A 23,971-nucleotide genomic window follows, 5' to 3' on the forward strand; every position below is an offset into this window, starting at 1 on the left:
ACAATTATTGCGTGCCGTGCATACCGTGCTTTATTTGTTTCTTTGTCTGAGAAAGGAGTATGTGGATGAGTAATATTTGGAATATTGTAATTTTTAAAAGATAACTTGTCACCCTCTTTACAGCGCCTTATGCTAAAACAATTCAGCAGGCTAAAGGTTAAATCATTCCTAACTGTACATTGGTACACTGAACATGTTTTTGTTAGTCGGGCACTATGATGAAAGGGGGATAAACTCTATGATATGAGTAATGAGTTAAATAGATTTAAACCTTTTTTTCTAAGAAACCATATATTTGCCTCAAACATGTAAAGTAATATGCGTACATATGAAATGTATAAATCAGTAAGAAAATATTTTTTTCAGGCTCAGTTATCAAGGGGACCAAGTTGTTGTCATGGTGACAGGCGTGAATGTTGACCTGTTTTCCGTGTAGCGAGGTGTGAACACTTTTCTACTGAGTTTTTACAGCGTGAATAGTTGACGTGTCAGGGCAAAGGAGTAAACGTACAGTACGCTTAGCATAAGGGAGGTAACTCTGCTAGAGAAACTTTTTTCATGATTGTATGAAAACTACACACTCACAACGTTTCACAGCGAGTTTCGTTATCTCACCAACATCGCATCAATGTTAGTATACACACTTAACTATTCGTTCTCAAATTCAACCCGACATTAAATAGTTACATAGTGATGATTACAGACAAGCATAAATCCGCCGACACTTACTTACTGTGTTGTATCATGGGGATATGCGTGGACGGGATCCCCACCCTGTCAAGACAAGTTTCAATTGGAAAAACCACGGACTTGTTATACAGGTCCGTGGAAAAACACAGTGCTAAATTTAGCTGTATATCCCAGCTCCTCACAGCGATGCCTCGTTCCCGGCGCTACCTTGTATTCACATAGCGAAAGGAAGCTCTTGCACAGCACTAGCGTAGGCTGTTTCTCGCATCCTTCGCTTGTTGTCGCTGCTCTCCCATCCAAGAGAAGCATTCGACACCACTCGCCCCTTTCCGTAACCTACACTATACATGAGAATAACACTAGTTGGTCGCGAATGATATTGTGAAATGAGAAACGTGTCCCAGCTTAGACTGGTACCCTGTCCTTCGCCCTCAAGCGGCGAGGAGCGCAAGCGTACATAGGGCAGGCAAACAAGTCTAAGAGAAGGACTGCTGTCACTCACTATTTAGACTGGTTTCCGGATCCTCCACGTTGGGTTGGTGCCCTCCTTTCTAAGATTGTGTTTGTTTGTTATTTAATGCTGCACTCAGTAATATTCCCGCTATATGACGGCGGTCTGTAAGTAATCGACTCTGGACCAGACAATCCAGTGATTTATATCATGAACATCGATCCATGCAATTGGGATCGATGACATGCATCAACCAAGTCAGCGAGCCTGACCACCCGATCCCGTTAGTCGCCTCTTACGACAAGCATAGTCGCCTTTAACGGCAAGCATGGGTTGCACACAAAACTGAATGTTGTCCAAATATTGATCTGTTTATAAACAAATTGAATAGATTTGATGATTCAAACAATTTCAAGGCATGAAAAGGACGAGTAAATATTCAACTGGCAATACTTTACCAAATTACGAAACGGGAATCGTTTGAACTCTGCTTTGTATAGCTTATGTCAAATAATGGTTTTGGGCCCGAATTCAGTGGGTGTACGGAATACCTGATTGTACTATTCTCGTGATTGCAATTAGGAACTTACTTATAAATATGACCATCTGGTCAAAAATCAAGACATTAATAAATGGTCTAATTCTTCGTGTGTAATTGTTGGCGTTATTTTCACAAATTTCCATTGATTGTGCATTTTTCCAAGTGAACATTTAAGTACTGAGCGTTGTTCCTTATCTAATAATATTTTTGATTGAATAGTCAACCCTGGTATTGGGCGATTTGACAAAAAGACTATTCAACCTCTAATATTTAATGTTGGAGGTATCCGTTTAACAGTTCTATTATTGTATACATACAACGTGTTTATGTGCCTCGTGAGAAAATGTTGCCCTGAAAATACATGAATGCTTACCCGATGAGAAGGTACAGACCACTACTGTGCATTCTGTGTCTGTCTGTCTGTCTATCTGTCTGTCTGTCTATCTGTCTGTCTGTCTGTCTGTTTGCGCGCGGATCAAGATTAAGGCTGGTTTGACAGTGCTAGCCCATTGAAATACCATGTCACAGTTAAACATGAATACCCCACTCACAATGTACTGCCTCCGAGACAACCGGTCCTTATTTTATTCTCTTTAATGACAAGCACCAGGCAGGGTAACAACAAGTACCATATTTTAACGTCTTCAGGCATCACACGGCAGGTAATCAAACAACCGACGTTTCACTAAAAGGCAGGCGCTCTACCACTACACCCCAACAGAGGACGAAGGCACAGAGCATAAAATGTGTCTCAGGAGAACATATCATGTGTCTCATCCGGTATGGCGTGGGAGGCCTTGGGAGGTCTTGGGAGGACAACGTGTTGAAATACCAAGGGCAAATAGCAGTAACCCTGGGCGGGAAATGTTGAACCAGAGTTCGCAGCCAAAGTCCCTGGTATCGGTTACGTTTAGATGACGTGACGTGAGGTGAGGTAAAATGGAATTTAACGTCGCGTCCAAGAATATTGCACTTATATAGCGACGTGCTTGCACGTGTGTGTGGCTGCTTGTACTTGTCCGGACTGATGCCGATTTCTAGTGCTAGCCCACTGAGATACCATGCTGCATGTTTACATGAATACTCCACTCAGACACAGTATACTGAATCCGTGCCGACCAGTTCATCATTTAGCCCCTTAATGCCGAGTGCCAGACAGGGTAACAACATGTACCATCTCTTAACGTCTTTGGTATGACGCGGCCTGGGATCTAATCCCGGACCTCCGCTCACCAGGTGGACGCTCTACCATTAGACCATGGAGGCAGTCCAGATAACGTAAGACGACTCTCTGGAATCCTGTGAACAGGGTTAGAATCTCAGTTTGACAATGAGTATGGTTCCAGACCCGAGTTCGTGGCATTCACCTGCGTTACATCCCGTCTCTCCGACATTCATCTGACACACCGTGATATATCCAAGATACAGCCAACAACTCTCTCTCTCTCTCACTCACACACACACACACACACACACACACACACACACCACACACACACACACACACACATTCACGGCTGGCACTACTTTCATACCAAGTAAAATGTGTAACAAACGTTTGTATACATTAATAAACTGGTTTATTTTCAGATTGATTGCATCATACAATACATTTTTTACAGAATGTACACATCCAAAATTCAAAACATGCATTTACATAAATTGTCGTTTTACTTGAGGTGAAAGTTCTCTGTACCTACATGCACCTCAACACAGCTATATAATACTAAACAACGTATCCTCTGCCTTGGAACATTTATAAATCGCTATTCTACATGTATTGTTGCACGAAGCAATCACCCGACAATGCAACATAAACAGTTTTACACATACTTCCTAATTACATGAGTTTAAGTTCATGAAATATTGAAAATGAAAAGCAAAAAATCAATATACTCTAAGCCTACATGTTTCATAGATCCGCATGTCGCCGCCATATTGTTTCTGTCAAGTGAACAGTTTCTGCAGCATGCTGTGTGTCAGGGCATTGCTGCTGGGCGGAGCTGCGATTAGTGGAACGTGTAGCTACCAATGTCAGTTTCTGCAGCATGCTGTGTGTCAGGGCATTGTTGCTGGGCGGAGCTGCGATTAGTGAAACGTGTAGCTACCAATGTCAGTTTCTGCAGCATGCTGTGTGTCAGGGCATTGTTGCTGGGCGGTGCTGCGATTAGTGGAACGTGTAGCTACCAATGTCAGTTTCTGCAGCATGCTGTGTGTCAGGGCATTGTTGCTGGGCGGTGCTGCGATTAGTGGAACGTGTAGCTACCGATGACAGTTTCTGCAGCATGCTGTGTGTCAGGGCATTGCTGCTGGGCGGAGCTGCGATTAGTGGAACGTGTAGCTACCAATGTCAGTTTCTGCAGCATGCTGTGTGTCAGGGCATTGCTGCTGGGCGGTGCTGCGATTAGAGGAACGTGTAGCTACCAATGTCAGTTTGTGCAGCATGCTGTGTGTCAGGGCATTGCTGCTGGGCGGAGCTGCGATTAGTGAAACGTGTAGCTACCAATGTCAGTTTCTGCAGCATGCTGTGTGTCAGGGCATTGCTGCTGGGCGGTGCTGTGATTAGAGGAACGTGTTGCTACCGATGTCAGTTTCTGCAGCATGCTGTGTGTCAGGGCATTGTTGCTGGGCGGTGCTGCGATTAGTGGAACGTGTAGCTGCCAATGTCAGTTTGTGCAGCATGCTGTGTGTCAGGGCATTGCTGCTGGGCGGTGCTGCGATTAGTGGAACGTGTAGCTATCAATGTCAGTTTAGTGTGCATGCTGTTGAAACTTTGAACAAGATGAGCATGTACTTATATGGGAGATGATGTCAGCTATACATTATATACATTGTGTCGACTTCAACCGGGCTTTTGTGACGTCGTCACGACCTTTAGTGACGTCAATTGACGACACACTTGTATCTCTTGCAATGGACGCCACAATATTGACGATAAACGCCGATCTTAACCTCGATCTGAAACAGAATGAAAACGTTGCTGACAACCTAGGGAAACATATATTGTATTCATTTACAGCAGACCTGTGAAGATCCGGGCTAGAATAGGTCTTCAGCAACCCATGCTTGCCCTTAGAGGCGTTTATGCTTGTCGTAAGGGCCGACTAACGGTATCGGTAGTCAGACTCGCTAAATCGGTTGATCATTGTCATCGTATCCAAGTTGCGTGGATCGATGCTCATGATGTCAATCACTGGATTGTCTGGTCCAGGTTTGATTATTTACAGTCCGACATCATATATCTGGCCTCATTAATATAGAGGCGTTTAACAACAAACACACATTTGCAACGTGTTTCGTTGCTCATAATAAAGAGGACCGATTTGTCTTGTCCAGATTCGACATAGCTGAAATAGATGAAGCAAAGCCTCACCTGTCTACTTGCTGGGTTCTTCCTCTTCATCCTCCAGGTAACCCCTCTCCCCCATCCACTCATCATTGAGGAACCGCGTCCTGCAACAGGAGACAAAGTCAGTACCTCACTCTGTACAGAGTGATCAATGTGTCTACAAAAACATTTCTTAGAATGACTCCCAACAGTGGCAAAACACCCGCCATTAACTACACCATCAGGCTGTAGTCAGCCTTGTTCTGATTCAAAGACGACACGCAGCTCTATCCACAGGACCATGTAACTAATAATAATAACCATTCTATCCATAGGATCGGGGGTAGAATAGGTCTTCAGCAACCCATGCTTGAGTTAAAAGGCGACTATGCTTGTCGTAAGAGACGACTAACGGGATCGGGTGGTCAGGCTCACAGACTTGGTTGAAGCATTTCATCGATCCCAGTTGCGTGGATGGATGTCCATGATATCAGTCACAGGATTGTCGGATCCAGACTCGATTATTTACAGACCACCGTCATATAACTAGAATATTGCTGAGTGCGGGGTAAAACAACAAACATTCCAACCAAAGGACCACGTAACTAATAATAATAACAAAAAAACTCACAGTCGAGACCGAAGTCTACGAGTTTGTTTCTTAATACTATTAGATACATTGTCCTGTACTCTATCAAGGCACACCACAATCATGTGCAGAATGAGTGAGTGAGTATGGTTTTATGCTTTTAGCAATATTTCATCAATTCTCACCTAAATTGTGAGCATTGAACTTTTGTGGGAAACGAACCCTAACCTGCAGTGTAATGAGCGAACACTTTAACCAGTAGGCTACCCCATCATCCTTCTTGTATAGAGCGGTAATGGTGAACAGAGGCAGTGAAGCCATGAGCGGTATTTCCCCAAACCTAGCCACACATTTCACTCTTGTAAAGTGCTGTCATACATCTCCGATCGCTAAACATGGAAGCCCTGTTCCGACTAATCTGAACACTCACAGACCCAGTCGGGGATCTTATTGTTAAACCTATCATGAATAGTGTACAAGTATTCACCTAGCTACTCCTATGTACGCTCATGTGTCTCAACAGTCTTACGTACGACTGCCAAGTAATGGGGGCACACGTCGCCGCTTCGAGCAGGTGGGAAATGCATCGGTCGCAGGTTCCGTTTTACGTATAACCTATGTTTAGCGTTCGGGGATTTCCGGACAACATGGAACCTGGGTTCCGTATCCCTCCGCTGCGGCCGAACTGCCTCCATCTGCCACAACTTACATGTAGTTCCTGATGGAGTCGACGAAGAAGACGACACACCTCTGGCTCTCCTTCAAGCCGAAGTCCTTTATTGCGTGGATGCCATAGTGCAGAGCTGTACCACTGCTGCCGCCTGGAACCACATTTAGAACTTGTACACCACGTGAACCACATGTATGACTTCTACACCACGTGAACCACATTTATTACTTCTACACCACATGAACAACATTTAGAACTTGTACACCACCTGAACCACATTTAGAACTTGTACACCACATGATCCAAATTTAGAACTTGTACACGAACCACATTTATAACCTGTACATCACGCCAACCACATTTATAGCATGTACACCACATGAACCACATTTATAACGTGTACACCACATGAACCACATTTAGAACTTGTACACGAACCACATTTATAACGTGTACACACCGCCAACCACATTTATAACGTGTACACCACATGAACCACATTTATAACGTGTACACCACCTGAACCACATTTATAACTTGTACACCACATGAACCACAATTATAACGTGTACACCACGCCAACCACATTTATAACTTGAACACTTTGTGAACCATGTAAATAACTTGTACACAACATTAACTGCATTACCAATACAGTCGGAATGTGACTGTGACTAGCGGCCATCGTGGAGGCCTACTGTCAGAATGTGACTGTGACTCGTGACCATCGTTAAAGTATACAGTCAGATTGTGACCAGCGGCAACCGTGAAGGCCTACAGCGAGTTTGTGACTAGCGGCCATCCAGGAGGCCGACAACGAGATTGTGACTGTGACTAGCGGCCATCGTGGAGGTCTACAGCCAGCTTGTGACTGACTAGCGGCCATCGTGGAGGCCTACAACTAGTTTGTGACTGTTACTAGCGGCCATCGTGGAGGCCTACAACTAGTTTGTGACTGTTACTAGCGGCCATCGTGGAGGCCTACAGCGATATTGTGACTGTGACTAGAGGCCATCGTGGAGGCCTACAGCTAGTTTGTGACTGTGACTAGCGGCCATCGTGGAGGCCTACAACGAGATTGTGGCTGTAACTAGGGCCATCGTGGAGGCCTACGGCGAAATTGTGATTGTGACTAGCGGCCATCGTGGAGGCCTACAGCGAGATTTTGACTGTAACTAGCGGTCATCGTTAAGGCATGCAGTCAGATTGTGACTTTGACTCACCTGCAAGAAGTCCCTCCTCTCTGACGACCCTGCAAGCCACCTGGAACGACTCCTTTTCTGCCGCCTTATACCATTTGTCTGCACACTGGGGGATATACACGTTTATATCACCAATACCGTTCACACCTTTAGTTGTATTAACTTTCCGATACTTCACATGTTTTATACGCGCTCAAGACTGATTGGATGTCAATAACATGATGTCACACTGCTGCATTCTTGACAATACAATATGATGTCACATATCATTGATGACTTCTAGACCTGACGATGTTGCGTCATCAACACACAACATCGACTTCAGAGACATAGTTTTGACTTTGTAACGCCTTACTCCAGGTTCTGTCAAATGGCGGCAATTGATAATATTTCCGTTGATCCTCATAATTCAGACCTTATTAACCAATTGTTTTGCAAGCATCAAAAATGTCTTTTGAAGAGTTGATCAAATCTGTAAGTTTCATTCGGCTTTTTTTATAATTGGAGGCTACATCTAGTTTGTGGCTATGACTAGCGGCCATCGTGGAGGCCTACAGCGAGAATGTGACTGTGACTAGTGGCCAACGCGGAGGCCTACAGTGAGATTGTGAATGTGACTCGTGGCCATCGTTAAGGTATACAGTCAGATTGTAACTGTTACTCGTGGAAATCGCCGAGGCCTACAGGGAGATTGTGACTGTGACCGGCTGCAACCGCGAAGGCCTACAGGGAGTTTGTGCCGCCATCTGCCGCCACTTACATGTAGTTCCTGATGGAGTCGACGAAGAAGACGACACACCTCTGGCTCTCCTTCAAGCCGAAGTCCTTCATTGCGTGGATGCCATAGTGCAGAGCTGTACCACTGCTGCCGCCTGGAACTACATTTATAACTTGTACACCACGTGAACCACATTTATAACGTTCACCACGTGAACCACATTCATAACGGGCAAACCACCTGAACCACATTTAAAACTTGTACACCACATGAACCACATTTATAACGTGTACACCATGCCAACCACATTTATAACTTGAACACCTTGTGAACCATGTAAATTACTTGTACACAACATTAACTACATTACCAATACAGTCGGAATGTGGCTGTGACTAGCGGTCATCGTGGAAGCCTACAGTCAGAATGTGACTGTGACTCGTGGCCATCGTTAAAGTATACAGTCAGATTGTGACTGTGACTCGTGGAAATCGCCGAGGCCTACAGCGAGATTTTGACTGTGACTAGCGGCAACCGTGAAGGCCTACAGCGAGTTTGTGACTAGCGGCCATCGTGGAGGCCGACAACGAGATTGTGACTTTGACAAGCGGCCATCGTGGAGGCCTACAGATAGTTTGTGACCGTGACTAGTGGCCATCGTGGAGCCCTACGGCTAAATTGTGGCTATGACTAGCGGCCATCGTGGAGGCCTACAGCGAGATTGTGACTGTGACTAGCGGCCATCGTGGAGGCCTACAGCGAGATTGTGACTGTGACTAGAGGCCATCGTGGAGGCCTACAGCTAGTTTGTGGCTATGACTAGCGGGCATCGTGGAGGCCTACAACGAGATTGTGGCTGTAACTAGGGCCATCGTGGAGGCCTACGGCGAAATTGTGATTGTGACTAGCGGCCATCGTGGAGGCCTACAGCAAGATTTTGACTGTAACTAGGGCCATCGTTCAGGCATGCAGTCAGATTGTGACTTTGACTCACCTACAAGAAGTCCCTCCTCTCTGACGACCCTGCAAGCCACCTGGAACGACTCCTTTTCTGCCGCTTATACCATTTGTCTGCACACTGGGGGATATACACGTATATATCACCAATGCCTATCACACCTTTAGTTGTATTAACTTTCCGATACTTCACATGTATTATACCCACTCAAGACTGATTTTATGTCAATAACATGATGTCACACTGCTGCATTCTTGACAATACAATATGACGTCACATATCATTGATGACTTCTAGACCTGACGATGTTGCGTCATCAACACACAACATCGACTTCAGAGACATAGTTTTGACTTTGTAACGCCTTACTTCAGGTTCTGTCAAATGGTGGCAATTGATAATATTTCCGTTGATCATCATAATTCAGACCTCATTCACCAATTGTTTTGCAAGCATCAAAAATGTCTTTTGAAGAGTTGATCAAATCTGTAAGTTTCATTCATTTTTTTTTATAATTGACAGGGCTACACTTCAATGGATATAGGCCCCTACCGAGGGTGTTTAAATGACCTGTCTGTCACACGCTGTCGGGACGAAATCCTTCCCGATCCCCTCAACCTCGAACTTCTTTCCCTTCTGGTTCAACTCTGCTGGCTCAGCGATCAGCGAACCCTCGGGATCCACCGCTAGTATCTGACAACACTGTAAACCTGTCGCGTGCAAAGGACCACTGCAGCACCTGTTATACATCTCCGCATTCTTCAACGTATAAACATTCTGTGACGTAACACTATTGTGAGAGTAGGTTCTTTACAATGCTGATAAATTAACCATTTATTAACCAGGCTTTCGCAAGGAAATGCACCTTTGCAACTTTTGGAAGTAACGCCCGAATCAGTATAACTTAATGGGACGTACTACTTTCAAGTGAGGCCCGCTGGGAGGTTTTCATTTGAATCGTAAGACCTGCAAGGCGATTTTACAATTGAATTGTAAGACAAAGGTTTTAAAGTTATTTAAGTCGGCACTGAGCCACCGGGCCAGATGTTGAATGTTCGCATGTTCAATCTTCCATGTCATGACTTCAGTCGTGTCCATGCTGCATGTGGTCTTTCTCTCGCGCGCTTTCAACGAATTTCTTTTATACCAGGACGCACTGTATTGTTTCACGGTATCCTGATGTCTCCTTATCCTTTCTGGAATTTCTTGCATTTGGATGGTTTATATCTCCTTCCCAATATCCTTCAGTCCCAGGCTTACATTCGCAGTCAAGACCTCGGTGTCGGTTTTTATACTTTACTTAGCCCTCCACGGCTGCATACCGCATCCCTCAGCTTCAAACAAACACACCTCAGCTTCAAACACACACACCTCAGCTTCAATCCTTCACCCCTCAGCTTCAACCCTGTACCCCTCAGTTTCAAACAGGCACACCTCAGCTTCAAACTGACACTCCTCAGCTTCAAACCCGCACCCCTTAGCTTCAAACCTGCATCCCTCAGCTTCAAACAAACACACCTCAGCTTCAAACACACACACCTCAGCTTCAATCCTGCACCCCAAAGCTTCAACACTGCACCCCTCAGCTTCAACCCTGCACCCCTCAGTTTCAAACAGGCACACCTCAGCTTCAACCCTGCACCCCTCAGTTTCAAACAGGCACACCTCAGCTTCAAACACACACACCTCAGCTTCAATCCTGCACCCCTCAGCTTCAACCCTGCACCCCTCAGTTTCAAACAGGCACACCTCAGCTTCAAACAGACACGCCTCACCTCCAACCCTGCACCCCTCAACTTCAACCCTGCACCCCCAACTTCAAACAGACACACCTCAGCTTCAACCCCGCACCCCTTAGCTTCAAACCTGCACCCCTCAGCTTCAAACACACATACCTGAGCTTCAAACTCACACATCTGATCTTCAAACACACACACTTCAGTTTCAACCCCGCATCCCTCGGCTTCAAACACACAACCTCAGCTATGCAACTCGCACACCTCAGCTTCAACCCCACACTCTTCAGATTCAAACCCTCATCCCTCAGATTCAAACCTGCATCCCCATGCTTCAACTTCTCTCCAAATGTTTTAATTCCACATACTTCTACGTGAATATTAGTCCCCTATTACATTTGTCATATGAGTTCTGATTAAAACAGTCAGATTGTATGTCTTGTTAACCACAAAACCCTCTTCTCTATATGAATACACCAGAAGTGAAAACCAATCTCTCTCAAGACCGCCTCCGTTGGCTAGTGGTAGAGCGTCAGCCCAGAGAGCGGAAGCTCGGGGGGTTCGATATCCGTCTGCGTAATACCAAAATTATTAAAAAGATGGTACTGTTTCTTCTGTTTGCACTTTCTGCACATTCTCCTGGTAGCAGGTCGAGACAGTCCTCAGGCTCTTTAATTGCTCGTGGAATCTCTGGTCCAGATACCACTCATCGCAGTGGTTAGGGCACATCTGACTAAGCAATAGACTTTTCAATTAGTATCCAATCAGTTTTTTCAACCAGGTAATTATTATCCAATCAGCCTGTTCAGGATGTTATTCCTTTCTGTATATCTGGCTTTATTTCCTAGCACCATGTTGTTCTTACTGTATATCTGGCTTTATTTCCTAGCACCATGTTGTTCTTACTGTATATCTGGCTTTATTTCCTAGCACCATGTTGTTCTTACTGTACATCTGGCTTTATTTCCTAGCACCATGTTGTTTTTACTGTATATCTGGCTTATTTCCTAGCACCATGTTGTTTTTACTGTACATCTGGCTTTATTTCCTAGCACCATGTTGTTCTTTCTGTATATCTGGCTATATTTCCTAGCACCATGTTGTTCTTACTGTATATCTGGCTTTATTTCCTAGCACCATGTTGTTCTTACTGTATATCTGGCTTTATTTCCTAGCACCATGTTGTTCTTACTGTATATCTGGCTTTATTTCCTAGTACCATGTTGTTCTTACTGTACATCTGGCTTCATGACCCAGAGCAACGGCATGCCATTGTATATTTACATGGAACATATATTTTTACATAAAAATAGAATAAAGACTTGTAATAAATGTGACAGATTTGGAGTGCCTGAAAGAATACTACATTATTTGTTTTACTGTCCAACTGTCCTTCAATTTTGGGTCAGTTTTTTTATGGATGAAGGTGAATGTTAATGATATGGTATCTGGAAGTTACAGAGATACATTTCGAGTGTAAAGAAGTGTGTCCATTGAAGATACTCAATGAGCTTCTACTTACGGCAAAGAAATGATGCGTATAAATGTAAAATTCTTCATTAAATCTGCACATTTAATAACTATTTTAAGGAGCTAGAGTTTCATATACAAATTATTAACAAACATCAGAAAATGGACCATGTAATAATAGTGCAACGACTTGCCCACGCGTGTTAGAGAATGGGGGGCACTTTTCTGCAGCAGTTTCGAACAGCTTTGTGAAACGGGGCTCTTTGGGGTTGCATGGCGTCTAGTTTTGAGTGAGAGAGTTTGGTTTAACGCTGCATTTGACGTATTTCAGTTGTATCACGACGTTTTATTTTGGGATGGTGATATAAGTGATGGAAACATTAGGCGTATACCACTTTGGTGAACTACGAACATATAGTCTTGGTACTGACAAACCTAGAAACATAATCATGGCAAACGGGAGACTCGAACACCGATTTCTGTTGTGTTTTGTTTAACGCCACATGCAACAATAGTCCAGCTATGTGACGGCGGTTTGTACATAATCGAGTCTGGACCAGAAAATCCGGTGGTTGATTTTATAAACAGCGATTGACGCCGTCGGGAAACAATAACAGACTATCAAATAGTGGCTTGCATGTGCGAAACAAATACTGGCTTGCAGGGATACATGTGCCTGATTACACTAAACATATTGGTCGAATACATGGAGTGAGTGAGAGGCAATGAGAGGGTAGGTCAATTAGCGTCACTCCCGTTAACAGTTACCACCGTAACTAGTGACTGAAAGAATATTGTTACAATGACCAAATAATTCAAAAGCATAACCAAACAATATGTCCTACTGGACAGATTCAACATAAGAAGTGAGATATTGACCGTGTCCGGCAGAGAACGAGTGCGTGAGCATGATTCATCACTACTTCCAGAACTATTTCAGCATAAACTGACACAGCAGCTGAAAGTTGTCTTTACACTTTGTAGGAAGTGATGGCAAGTATCTTTCCCGATATGTTACCTGAACCGTATAAGTTGTTCAAACATGTACTAGACTAGTACAAGCATCCATACAAACACACACACGTGCATGCACGTCGCTATATAAGTGCAATAATCTTCGACGTGACGTTAAACCCCATTTTACTTCCATCTGTATGGGTAGACAACTTCTAAAATTTACCTGTAAATCAGCTATTGAGCCCAACCAACTTTGTTTATACAACACTGAGTTGTCTCGGCGAAATGAGGCAAGGGGTCACACCTTTGCTTTTCAAAAATGTTTGCTTGGCCACATTTATGTACTAAACTAGTACAAATCTAATTAGCAATTTTGGACTAGTGATGCAAATTAATTTTAGAAAAGTGAATTAACATCCAACGGGAAATTGTCATAATTTCACATGGCTATTAGGTGTGGAACATAAATGAAAACAAAGACAAGTATACAAATCAAGTTTATTGAAGTTGAAACAATATTTAAAAGGAATGACTGAAAAAGTTCCAGATGAATAGGAATGGCATCGAAAATATAAAATCAAAATCACATGGTTGCTATATATGCATGCAACAATCTATTTTCTGACAGAGAATGTGCATATAATGGAAGCCAAGATCCTGCATTCCTCTCATTCTACTCAGCAATTGTACATATCGTTATACCGTGGGGATATTAAATGTGTCCAATTTATAAACTCTTTTTGGCTCTGCACCTCAGCCCTCTTTTATTTATCATATAGAAATATAATCACGGTAGTATTTGGCAATACAATACAGCCACCATTCATCCATAAAATCTTTTTTGATGCAACATGCACCAACTAACCCTTAAGTATCAAAATCCATTTTAGTGATTTTCATTTCTTTTATAGTGAACATTGTATTGTGCTATCTAGCTGATGACATTATTTGTCACTGCCTGTTTTCTTTTGCAATTTCTTGAAAACATTTCACACTTCTCTAAGTTATATACCTGACAAATACTTACATGTGTTGCTGTCGAAATTCACAACATTTAGTCAACTTTCAACTTTACGTTGAATAAGACCTTCACATTTCGCGTACCCCATCACCTTACCACTGTACTGAAATGCATGCATATGGTGTAGCGTGATTGGCGATACTACAACATAGATATGGTTTCGTTTCGAATGGCTATCAAGTGGTTAACTATACGATGTAACCAGTCTTTGCCATCCCTAATGTACCAGTGAATCATGAACATCTATTTCCGGACATGACTATAGATAGATCTTTGTTTAGGCGAAAAGAAATACTGTCTTTTCACCAGCGTGACCGTTGCCGCTAGAGATGAAGGCTATACTGGTCAACTGTCTACAGGTGTGATATTGACATGTACCGCTCGTACCACATACGCCGTCAGTTTAAGGTTGGACCGTCCAAGTCAGTGCACCAGCCGGGTGAGTGAAGGGAAGATGAATTAAACAAGATCGCCCATTGCGAAGATCGATGCTCATGATGTCAATCACTATAATGTCTGATCCAGTCTCGATTATTTACAGACCGCCATCAAACAGCTTGGATATTGCTGAGTGCGGTGTTAAACCAAAAAAACCCATCCATCAACGACATAAACACCTCACACCATCAGTAATGAAGTGAGACAAAGGATTAAGGGAGAAGAGCTTGCTCATATACCAAACTGTCCGACATCCATAACCTTCGCTCAGCAATGACACTGGGATAATATATATTATTACCAATTATTTCTAATAACAGTAGCATATCTCTGATAAGGTTTTGGATGTCCTGGTCAATGAAATACTGGTGCGTGACCTGTATTGTTCTGTACATTCACATCAGCTCCAGCTTTCAGTAACATATCAACACACTCTGTAGATCCAAACCCTTCTGCTGCTGTTGCTGCTATTTTATGAAGTGGTGTGTCACCTGTAATGTTCTGTACATTCACAGAAGCTCCAGCCTTAAGTAACGGACCAACAATCACTGTAGATCCATACCATGCTGTTGCTGCTGCGTCATGAAGTGGTGTGTCACCTGTATTGTTTTGTACATTCACATTAGCTCCAGCCTTCAGTAACTCATCAACAATCCCTGTAGATCTCCACCCTGCTATTCCTGCTGCTGCATAAAGTGGTGTGTTACCTGTATTGTTCTGTACATTCACATTAGCTCCAGCCTTCAGTAACAGATCAACACACTCTGTATATCCATTCGATGTTGCTGCATGAAGTGGTGTGTTACCTGTATTGTTCTGTACATTCACATTAGCTCCAGCCTTCAGTAACAGATCAACACACTCTGTATATCCACCCAATTCTGCTGCATAAAGTGGTGTGTTACCTGTATTGTTCTGTACATTCACAGAAGCTCCAGCCCTGAGTAACAGATCAACACACTCTGTATATCCATCCCATGCTGCTGCATAAAGTGGTGTGTCGCCTGTTTCATTCTTAACATTCACGTTAGCTCCTTTCTCCAACAAAAACGAGACAACATTAGGGTCACAAGCACCGTGAAGAGGAGTATCCCCTTTAATTGAAATCATGTCAACTGTTGCACCCTCCTCAAACAACATCTTGATGATACGCAAGTTTTTCAACCTACAAGCAATGCACAAGGCATCACCATCAACCTGTACTCCTCTATCTAAAGGAAAACGCGTCATATGCGTGTTCTGGCTCTTCAGTGCACAACCAAGACCTCTCTGTTTATCTATATCACATCCTTTTTGCAGCAGCAGTTCCAACACCCCAACATGACCATTTTCTATGGCAAGGTATAGAGGGCGTTGGTGATGTGCTCGTGGGTAAAAATACAAAACTGGAGAATAATGCTCATTAACATCAGCGCCCATGTTGATTGCATGTTCAACAGCTGATGTAAGGCCATTTGCACAAAGGTATTGAAAGACTGTTTGATCGTGACGGTCTCTTGCATTCAGGTCAGGGTGAAGGGCCATAATATGATTAACAAACACACTGTCTTTGGTTTCTGCTGCTAACATAAGTGGTGTTTTCTCCTTCCTACCATATCTAGCATCTATCTCAAGCTGATGATATAGTTCACTGATATAGGTCAATACACTACAAGCAGCATTCATGCACACACCAAGTAAAATGTCTCTCAGTTCACTCTGGCTGAATGTTCTGTTTTCTTTCTCCATAATAAATTTGATGAGATGATGTGACTTGCTGCTAGAAATTAATTCACAAAATGACTGTTCTGAAGAGTTATCAGCTAGTTTGAGAATATCAGAAACAGACATGTGACACTGTGTCTTCAGGCAGCCTATTAGCAAGTTAATAAAGTCTGAATTACAACATGCCTGGTGCGATAAGACATGCAACAAATTGCTCCTTGAAATTTCAGTTGCAAATCTTCTTGCTAGATGTTTAGCATAGTTCCAGGAGATGTTTGCAACAAGATCTGTCTCACCAGGAACGTTTTCCCCAGGTCTTGTGGAGGCTTTAAGACGAAGTCGCTGATGGATGAATGACAAACTGCAAAAATCGATGACAAACTTTGATTGTTTTGTGCTGAGAATTAAAGCGACACAGTCATATATAGAGGGATGGTTAAACATGTATGTGTCATCTTCCTTCTTGAGGTAGGATCCAGCCAAATCATCAGCAGCTGTTATGTATTTGTATCCATGGGCATCCTCCTCTTCCAACTCTTGTCCACTAATCTTTCCATCCCTTTTAATCATAGCCTTGAACAGGGACACCTTTGTCTCATCTTTAAGGAATTTATCTAGGGTCTGTTTGAGGAATGCTAGAGGCGCTTGAAAAAACTTATCTACTGGAAGCTGAGTCTGATCCTTTTCATATGTTGTGACAAACATTTTACACACGTGGGGAAAGCCGTGTGGACAGTCAGATTGACATATCCGAGACACGGTTGACTCATCAAGGTCTATGTTTTTAGTTTTGGCATGAACATGCCATATCTTCTTTCGTTCATTAGAGTCTCTCTGTGAGGAAACTTCCACTACATACAGGGGACTAGATATGTAATCTGCCATCCTTCCCAAGTCTGCCAGTGAGGATTTCAGCACATAGTCACGGCCTACGAGGATAATGATCGTTTTGCCTTTGTTTGGAGCTGTTCTCTTTAGAATTGTTTGCTCATCCTTTGTTCTCTCTCTTTTACTTTTAGTGGACTTATCATTGGAGTCCTGTTCAGTGGTCTTGTCTGGATCTCTCATATCCACAAAAGGTCGTAGACTTGGTCTCCACTTAGCCCATTCTGCTACATCAAATTCTAGATCACCGAATATGTCATCTAACATAATGACAGGGTTTGTGCTGGCCGTTATGACCTCATTGAACTCTTCTGGTGACACCACCTGATATACTTGTCTCCCCTGAGTGTGCTGATCTTTGAGGGCCATGTAGGCTATTGTAGACTTCCCCTCTCCTGGTCTTCCTTTAATTGTCACCCATGTTGCTCCTCTGTCCAGCTTCTCCGTCACTTTCTGGAGGGCTTCTGTCTCCACCATGTCTTTAGTCATTGACTGAATCCTAGATTCCGTTCTTTCTGTGAAAACAAGGCACATTTGATATATATATATATAAAACTATATAACAATATGTGTAAAAGTGTACAGTCTGCCATATTTTAATTTGACCTCAATTAAAGGAATGAAGTGTGGTCATTATCAATCACATACAGTTTGACTCTGAGATCCCTGATGTTGAAATGTGTCAGTGAGTGAGTCAGTTAACATATCACATAATTTCACCGAAAGGTTAGAAAATCCCAAATACATCCCGTGAATGTTGAATAGTGTCGATATACAATCAATAGTTTACACAAAATCTCTTAAATCGATTTTGACACCTTAAAATTGTTAAAATTGAAACACTGCTTTTCACAGCATTTCTCTATTTTTAGATATTGGTCTGCAAGTTATTTGTTCTGAACCAGAGAGCAGACAATTTAAGAAACGTTTGAATAATGCTTGCTCTGATTGTGGATCAGAACAGAATATTCATATGAACGAAGCAGCCAGAATACCAAAGTATGGAATTAAAGTGACAAAACCGTTTTCATAATCATCAGAAACAGTCCACTGAATGATTCTGTCCATATATCATAAGCACCGGTTTATGAATCACTATCAAATAGTAATGATACCAGGTCCTTGCAAGTAGGTGAGGGTATGTATCCTGCTTGACATAAAGATACATTTTACTATTGAAAGTTGAAGTCATTCCCCTTGTCATACAGCCTTGTGGAGAGGTGTTGTTTCACTCAGCATCTTCATTCATAGATCTAAATACGAAAAAGAGCCCAGACGGTCTGACTGGTCTCCCTTATTTATAGTTCAGGTGGCTAAATCAGTGAAAGGGTCATTGACTGATATCCGATCACTAATATACCTGAAGGCTGAGGTAAACGTCTTGGTCAAATTACTGAGTTTTAACTTTGCAAATCTGAGCAGAAATTATGATTCATATATATTTGTTGATATTATCTTTCGGGTGCTTAGGAGTTGCCATAGATGTTGTATCAAATTCTACTGGGTATGTTGTATCACTAGATACAACCTTACATTTGATCTGAGTGATTTAGACGAACAAATCCTATGGACACACTACAATTTGTATATGGTCCTGTAGGGAGTTAACATAATGTGAAATGTAACAGAGAGCAGGAAATAATACTTCAGTGGCTTTGCTAGGTTCATCACAAAACTCGATGTAAATTATAGTCATGAACACTTGAACTGTGTACACGAGGTGACAGTTGGAACAAATATGAAGATTATTACAGTGAGCATTTACTACAAAATATATATGCCTCAGCTAAACGATCATTGTGAGAACAAGCACAGAGATCTAGATAACTCACTCCTGATCTTCCGTGCTGCAACAGTCAATGGCTTCTCCTCTTCCTCTGGGTTGGTCTGAGGTGTACCAACGTTCTGCGTGCCGCCAATGTTCAGATTCCTGGCGCCCTTGACTGTCACATCTCCAAACTCCTGCCGTACTTGGAAAAGGTTGTACTGGGCGACTGTAACAGGAACCAATTGAGCAGAGCTAGACCTTGTATGGTGGTTGTATAGGGTTAATGACATCCCTTAAAAACTTGAAGACAATACTTCCATAGCCTATTCGCCTAAAAAAGCAAAGCAATTTTTTATCACAATTTCTTACCTCAAAGGATGTAGGCCAAGATCAAAACACAATTTTATTTTGTATGTGTGACTTCATGTTTACACTGACAACCATACAACAACCAGCTATATCGTGGAATAAAATAGTTCCTCAAAAAGAGAGGTGACATAAGCGTATGGACGCAAAACTTGCGCTTTAGAAATACTTACGCAACACATGTGTTCGAATCATATCCTCATTAGATGAGAAAGGTCTGTAAAGAACTACCTCAGTAAGTCAGTCAAGTCAAGTCAAAGTCAAAGATGTTTATTGTATCAAAGGCCATCGGCCCATATACAAGTTCAGATAAATACAGTGGGTGAGAATTTACAGATTGGGAGATACAACAAAAATTATATAAATATAACATTCATTTAACAATCGGGGATAATCATGAGGACTTTCTAGGGTGAGGTATTTAAAATAATGAATTTCCACCCAACATGTTATTTCGTAGTTCCATCCCATGTTTTACAAATAAAGACAGTTTAAACATTACATCGGCATCATTCGATGACAAAATAAAAACAAAAGCTATTCTACTCGTCTTAGATAAGAAACATTCTGGTATATATTTAGTACGTAATTCTGCATAATAAGGACATTCAAAGGTAAAATGTATTTCGTCTTCTATTGCAGAGTTACAGAATGGACAAATTCTTTGTATTCTTTCAAGTTATATATTCCGTCCATAGTTAATCATAAGTTTTGACAAGCCAAGTCTTTATTTAATATATCCATTTCTTAGGTGACTATTTGTTAAAACTGATAGATATTTTTCTGGCTCTAATAGAGTCTTAAATGTTCTGTACAAATCATAACGTGAACTATTTTCCAAGTTGCATTGCCACCCTTGATAGAACATATTTATTGCTATTTTACGAAAATCATTTAGAAATAAATGTTGATCACCAACAGATTGGTTAAGCCATATATACCCATATCCATGTGAGAATAATAGTGTCCTAATATGCGATACCCATGTAACCTTACCGATACTATCTAAATGAAAGAGCATGTTATAAGCTTTTTTCGGAAGCCGATGTTCTGGCATACGGATGATATTAAACCAATATTTTAAACACTTTATTTGTGAATTAATGTAAAGTGGGTATCTTCCACATTCTCCATATATCATATTATTTGGTGTTGCTATTCCAACGCGAAGAAACTTTTTACATGCCAGTAGGTGAATTCTTTCTAAACATTCATATCTTCGGTAACCCCACACTTCAGATCCATACAATGAAATTGGCTGTATTTGAGTATCAAATAATTGAAAAATACTTTTGGAGTAATAACTCCAAGTTTATGTGAAACAGACATTATATTAAGTAAAGCTCGTTTCCCTCGCAGTGATAAGTCAGATACACATTTGTTCATATTTAGTGTTGAATTAAACATTATGCCGAGATACTTATAACCATTAACTACATTAATTTGTTGTCCATTTAAGTACCATCTTTCCCCAAAATTTAAAGGACCCCCTTTTCTGAATACTATAATTTCTGTCTTATCTAAATTTACAGATAAATTCCATTCCTTAGTATATTTATCTAATACATTCAACTGATTCTGTAGACCAATAACAGTGTCAGATAGTAAAATAACATCATCGGCAAAAAGGAGCATAAGAAGTTAAAGGATGTCAGGATACATCTTTTTACCATGCTTGCCGTTACTTGAGATTTCATAATATAATTCGCTTATGAAAAACGAAAATAACAGAGGACTCAGTATACATCCCTGACGTAAACCAGATGGGCAATCGATAAAATCAGTAACACCATAATCACTACGTACACATGACTTGATATTTGAATACATTGATTGTAGTATATTAAACATCTTCCCTTGTTGTCCAGCTTTTCTTAAACAACACCATAATTTATAACGATCAACTGTATCAAATGCCTTTTTAAAATCAATAAAAGCAACGTAAACCTTGTGTTTACGACGTGTTAGACATTTTTGAATTGCAGCATATAATGTAAAAATATGATCTATGGTTGAATAATTTTTTCTAAAACCAGCTTGAACTTCCGGTATCTTATCTCTCATATTCGCCCAGTTAGTAAGCCTGTTATTCAAAACAGAGGTAAAAATTTTCCCCAGAACACTCATTAATGAGATCCCCCTGTAGTTGTCAGGATTTCTCGGATCGCCTTTTTTATGTAGAGGGACTATTTCTGAACAAGACCAACTGTTTGGAAATATTTGATTATCAAAGAGTTTGTTGAAACATTTATGAAGAAATGGCATAATATCTAATTGGGAACATTTAAGCATTTCTATCAGCACTTGATCGGGCCCGGCAGATTTTCCTTTTTTTAACTTATTTATTGATGATGTAATTTCATGTTCAGTTATCGTAGAATTTAGTATGAATGCATCAATATCTGTAAACTGATTAGAACTGAGTTCATTTTTATCATCTAAGTGAGGAGAAAAAACATTGTCATTTGCAAAAACCTCTCTAAAATGGCACAGCCATTCTGCTTTCGTTATATGATTCTTCTGTCTGGGTTTGTTTTGTAATGATCTTATCTGTTTCCAAAAGCTAGATTGACTATTTATGCTTCTATGCAATCTTTCAACTGATTTCTTACGTGAAATGGATTTAAATTTTCTGCAACAAAATTTATAATGATTTCTTTGTCTACAGTACACAATTCTGTTACCGTCTGTTTTTTGTGTTCTAAATCTCCTAAGTGCCCTACGTGTTTCTCGTTTCGCTTGTCTACATTCTAGACTTAGTGGTTTGTGATTGGCAAATTGTGGATTATGTCGTATTGTCTTTTTCATGCAGCTAGCAGAGTCTAATACAATGTCGACAAAGTGGCTAATTGCGTTTTCAATAGCATTATCAATTTCTTTAAGGACCATTTCTTTGTTTTCAGTAAAATTATATCTCAGGTTATCAAGAAACAAACTGGAGTAATGATCATTCCATACAATTTTCTCTCATGCTTGTGGATCCATACATGAATCATTGTTGCACCTCTTACCCATATTTGGAAATCTACACATCAATTCTAATGGAAAGTGATCAGAATCAGATCGATCACCGACAGTGAACATATTGATAAACTGAAAAAAATCTGGTGAACTTATAAAATAATCGTTCACACTAGATCCATGTTGGCTACAATAAGTAAATTACCCATTAGTATCACCATATACACGTCCATTTACGATGTAAAGTTTAAAAACATAGCATAAATCCAACAAAATTTGACCAAATCTATTTACAACTGTATCCTGTGACAGCGCGTCGTAATACAGTTACATCAAGCACAAGACGTCAAAATGGCCGACACGATAAACGTGACGGGAGAGATTTCCGATGTTAATGAACATGTGGTGGTTACATGTGTTAGTCAGCATTGATCAACTGGCCGATCATTGAAAGGTGAATAAAGATGCGTCAAACAGACACTACGGTAAATTCGTAGATTGCTGGAGACGGTCACTGTCAGCCTAGACACGGATCGAGTCTATACTACGATAGTTTGGATGTGCATTTCTTCATTTGTTCATTAGGATGAGCCATAGTATAGCGAGGATATTCGTTGACAGGCATGCAGTCACGATCTCTGACGTATCTCAATGTATCCTGAAATGCTGGGACCAAGATGAAGGTTCTAAATGATCAAAAGGAACACTTACGTATGTTTTCGTGCTAGGGGATTCCCAGGGGTTTCCCCAGGAATGTGGAAGTAGTCCATCAGTGTTTAAATCATTTCAAGAACATGGTCAAAACGTATGAACGTCAAATTGTGTCGTTCATACACTTATGAACGTCAATTTCGCGGTCGGGTGACCGACCTCTCGTCAAACTGAAAAGCTGTATATCATGTAAACTTCAAATTAAGAAATTATTTGAAAATACTCTGTTGAAGGTATTCGATATTTGAACAATAAGTCATGTCCCTGTTTATCAGCACTCACCTACAGGAGAATCACCAGTCACTGGTGCCACAGGTAGACCGGACGACTGTATCTCTGATACAACAGATCCTGGTATTCTGGGTAGAAGAGCTGATGTGGACGCTGGTGTCAGGGCTGCTGTTGTCGGGGCCTGTAGACTGGTCGTGTGAGGAACTACACAAGATGTAGTTGTGGGCAGCTGTTGCTGACTTGTTGTCGTATCAACATCATCAACGGAAGCTGGTTGGAGTTGTGACACCTGCTGTGGTGCTGACGCTATTTCTCCCTGTGGTTGTTGACAACATCTCACAATGTGTTGTGCTAGTGCCGTGGTATCTACGAAGGAACAAGCAGGTCATAGTTTGATGTCCAGCTATTTAAAAAATATATCCTAAGAATAAATTATCTCCGATTCAATTTGAAAAAATATATATATGCCCAATGCTGTTGAAAAAGGCATTGTCTGCCATAAAAATTACATTGTTGCAAGGTGTTTTTTAAAGGAAACATATTTAGACTCATTTAAAATAATCTGGTTTTGCAGCT

The 23,971-nt window shown here is 41.4% G+C and overlaps 2 protein-coding genes and 1 long non-coding RNA gene across 3 annotated transcripts in view; all 3 read right to left on the reverse strand.

Annotated features, from left to right (window-relative positions):
- Positions 1-23,971, reverse strand: part of LOC124115514 — a 142,106-nt gene that overhangs the window by 14,215 nt on the left and 103,920 nt on the right. The window lies entirely within an intron of this gene.
- Positions 3,822-6,397, reverse strand: LOC124115515. The gene is made up of 3 exons (XR_006857987.2): positions 6,309-6,397; positions 5,056-5,135; positions 3,822-4,640 (listed from the first exon to the last, which is right to left on the reverse strand). It is a non-coding gene; the product is annotated as an uncharacterized LOC124115515 (long non-coding RNA).
- LOC124115513 (ankyrin repeat domain-containing protein 17-like) lies at positions 13,795-23,757 on the reverse strand. The gene is made up of 3 exons (XM_048398598.1): positions 23,447-23,757; positions 19,191-19,352; positions 13,795-17,873 (listed from the first exon to the last, which is right to left on the reverse strand). The coding sequence occupies exon 3, from the start codon at positions 17,845-17,847 to the stop codon at positions 15,124-15,126; it is 2,724 nt and encodes a 907-aa protein (XP_048254555.1). The 5' UTR covers positions 17,848-17,873; positions 19,191-19,352; positions 23,447-23,757; the 3' UTR covers positions 13,795-15,123.

Source organism: Haliotis rufescens, unplaced genomic scaffold, assembly GCF_023055435.1.
Source record: "Haliotis rufescens isolate VD_foot unplaced genomic scaffold, xgHalRufe1.0.p SCAF_18, whole genome shotgun sequence".
NCBI lineage: Eukaryota > Metazoa > Mollusca > Gastropoda > Lepetellida > Haliotidae > Haliotis > Haliotis rufescens.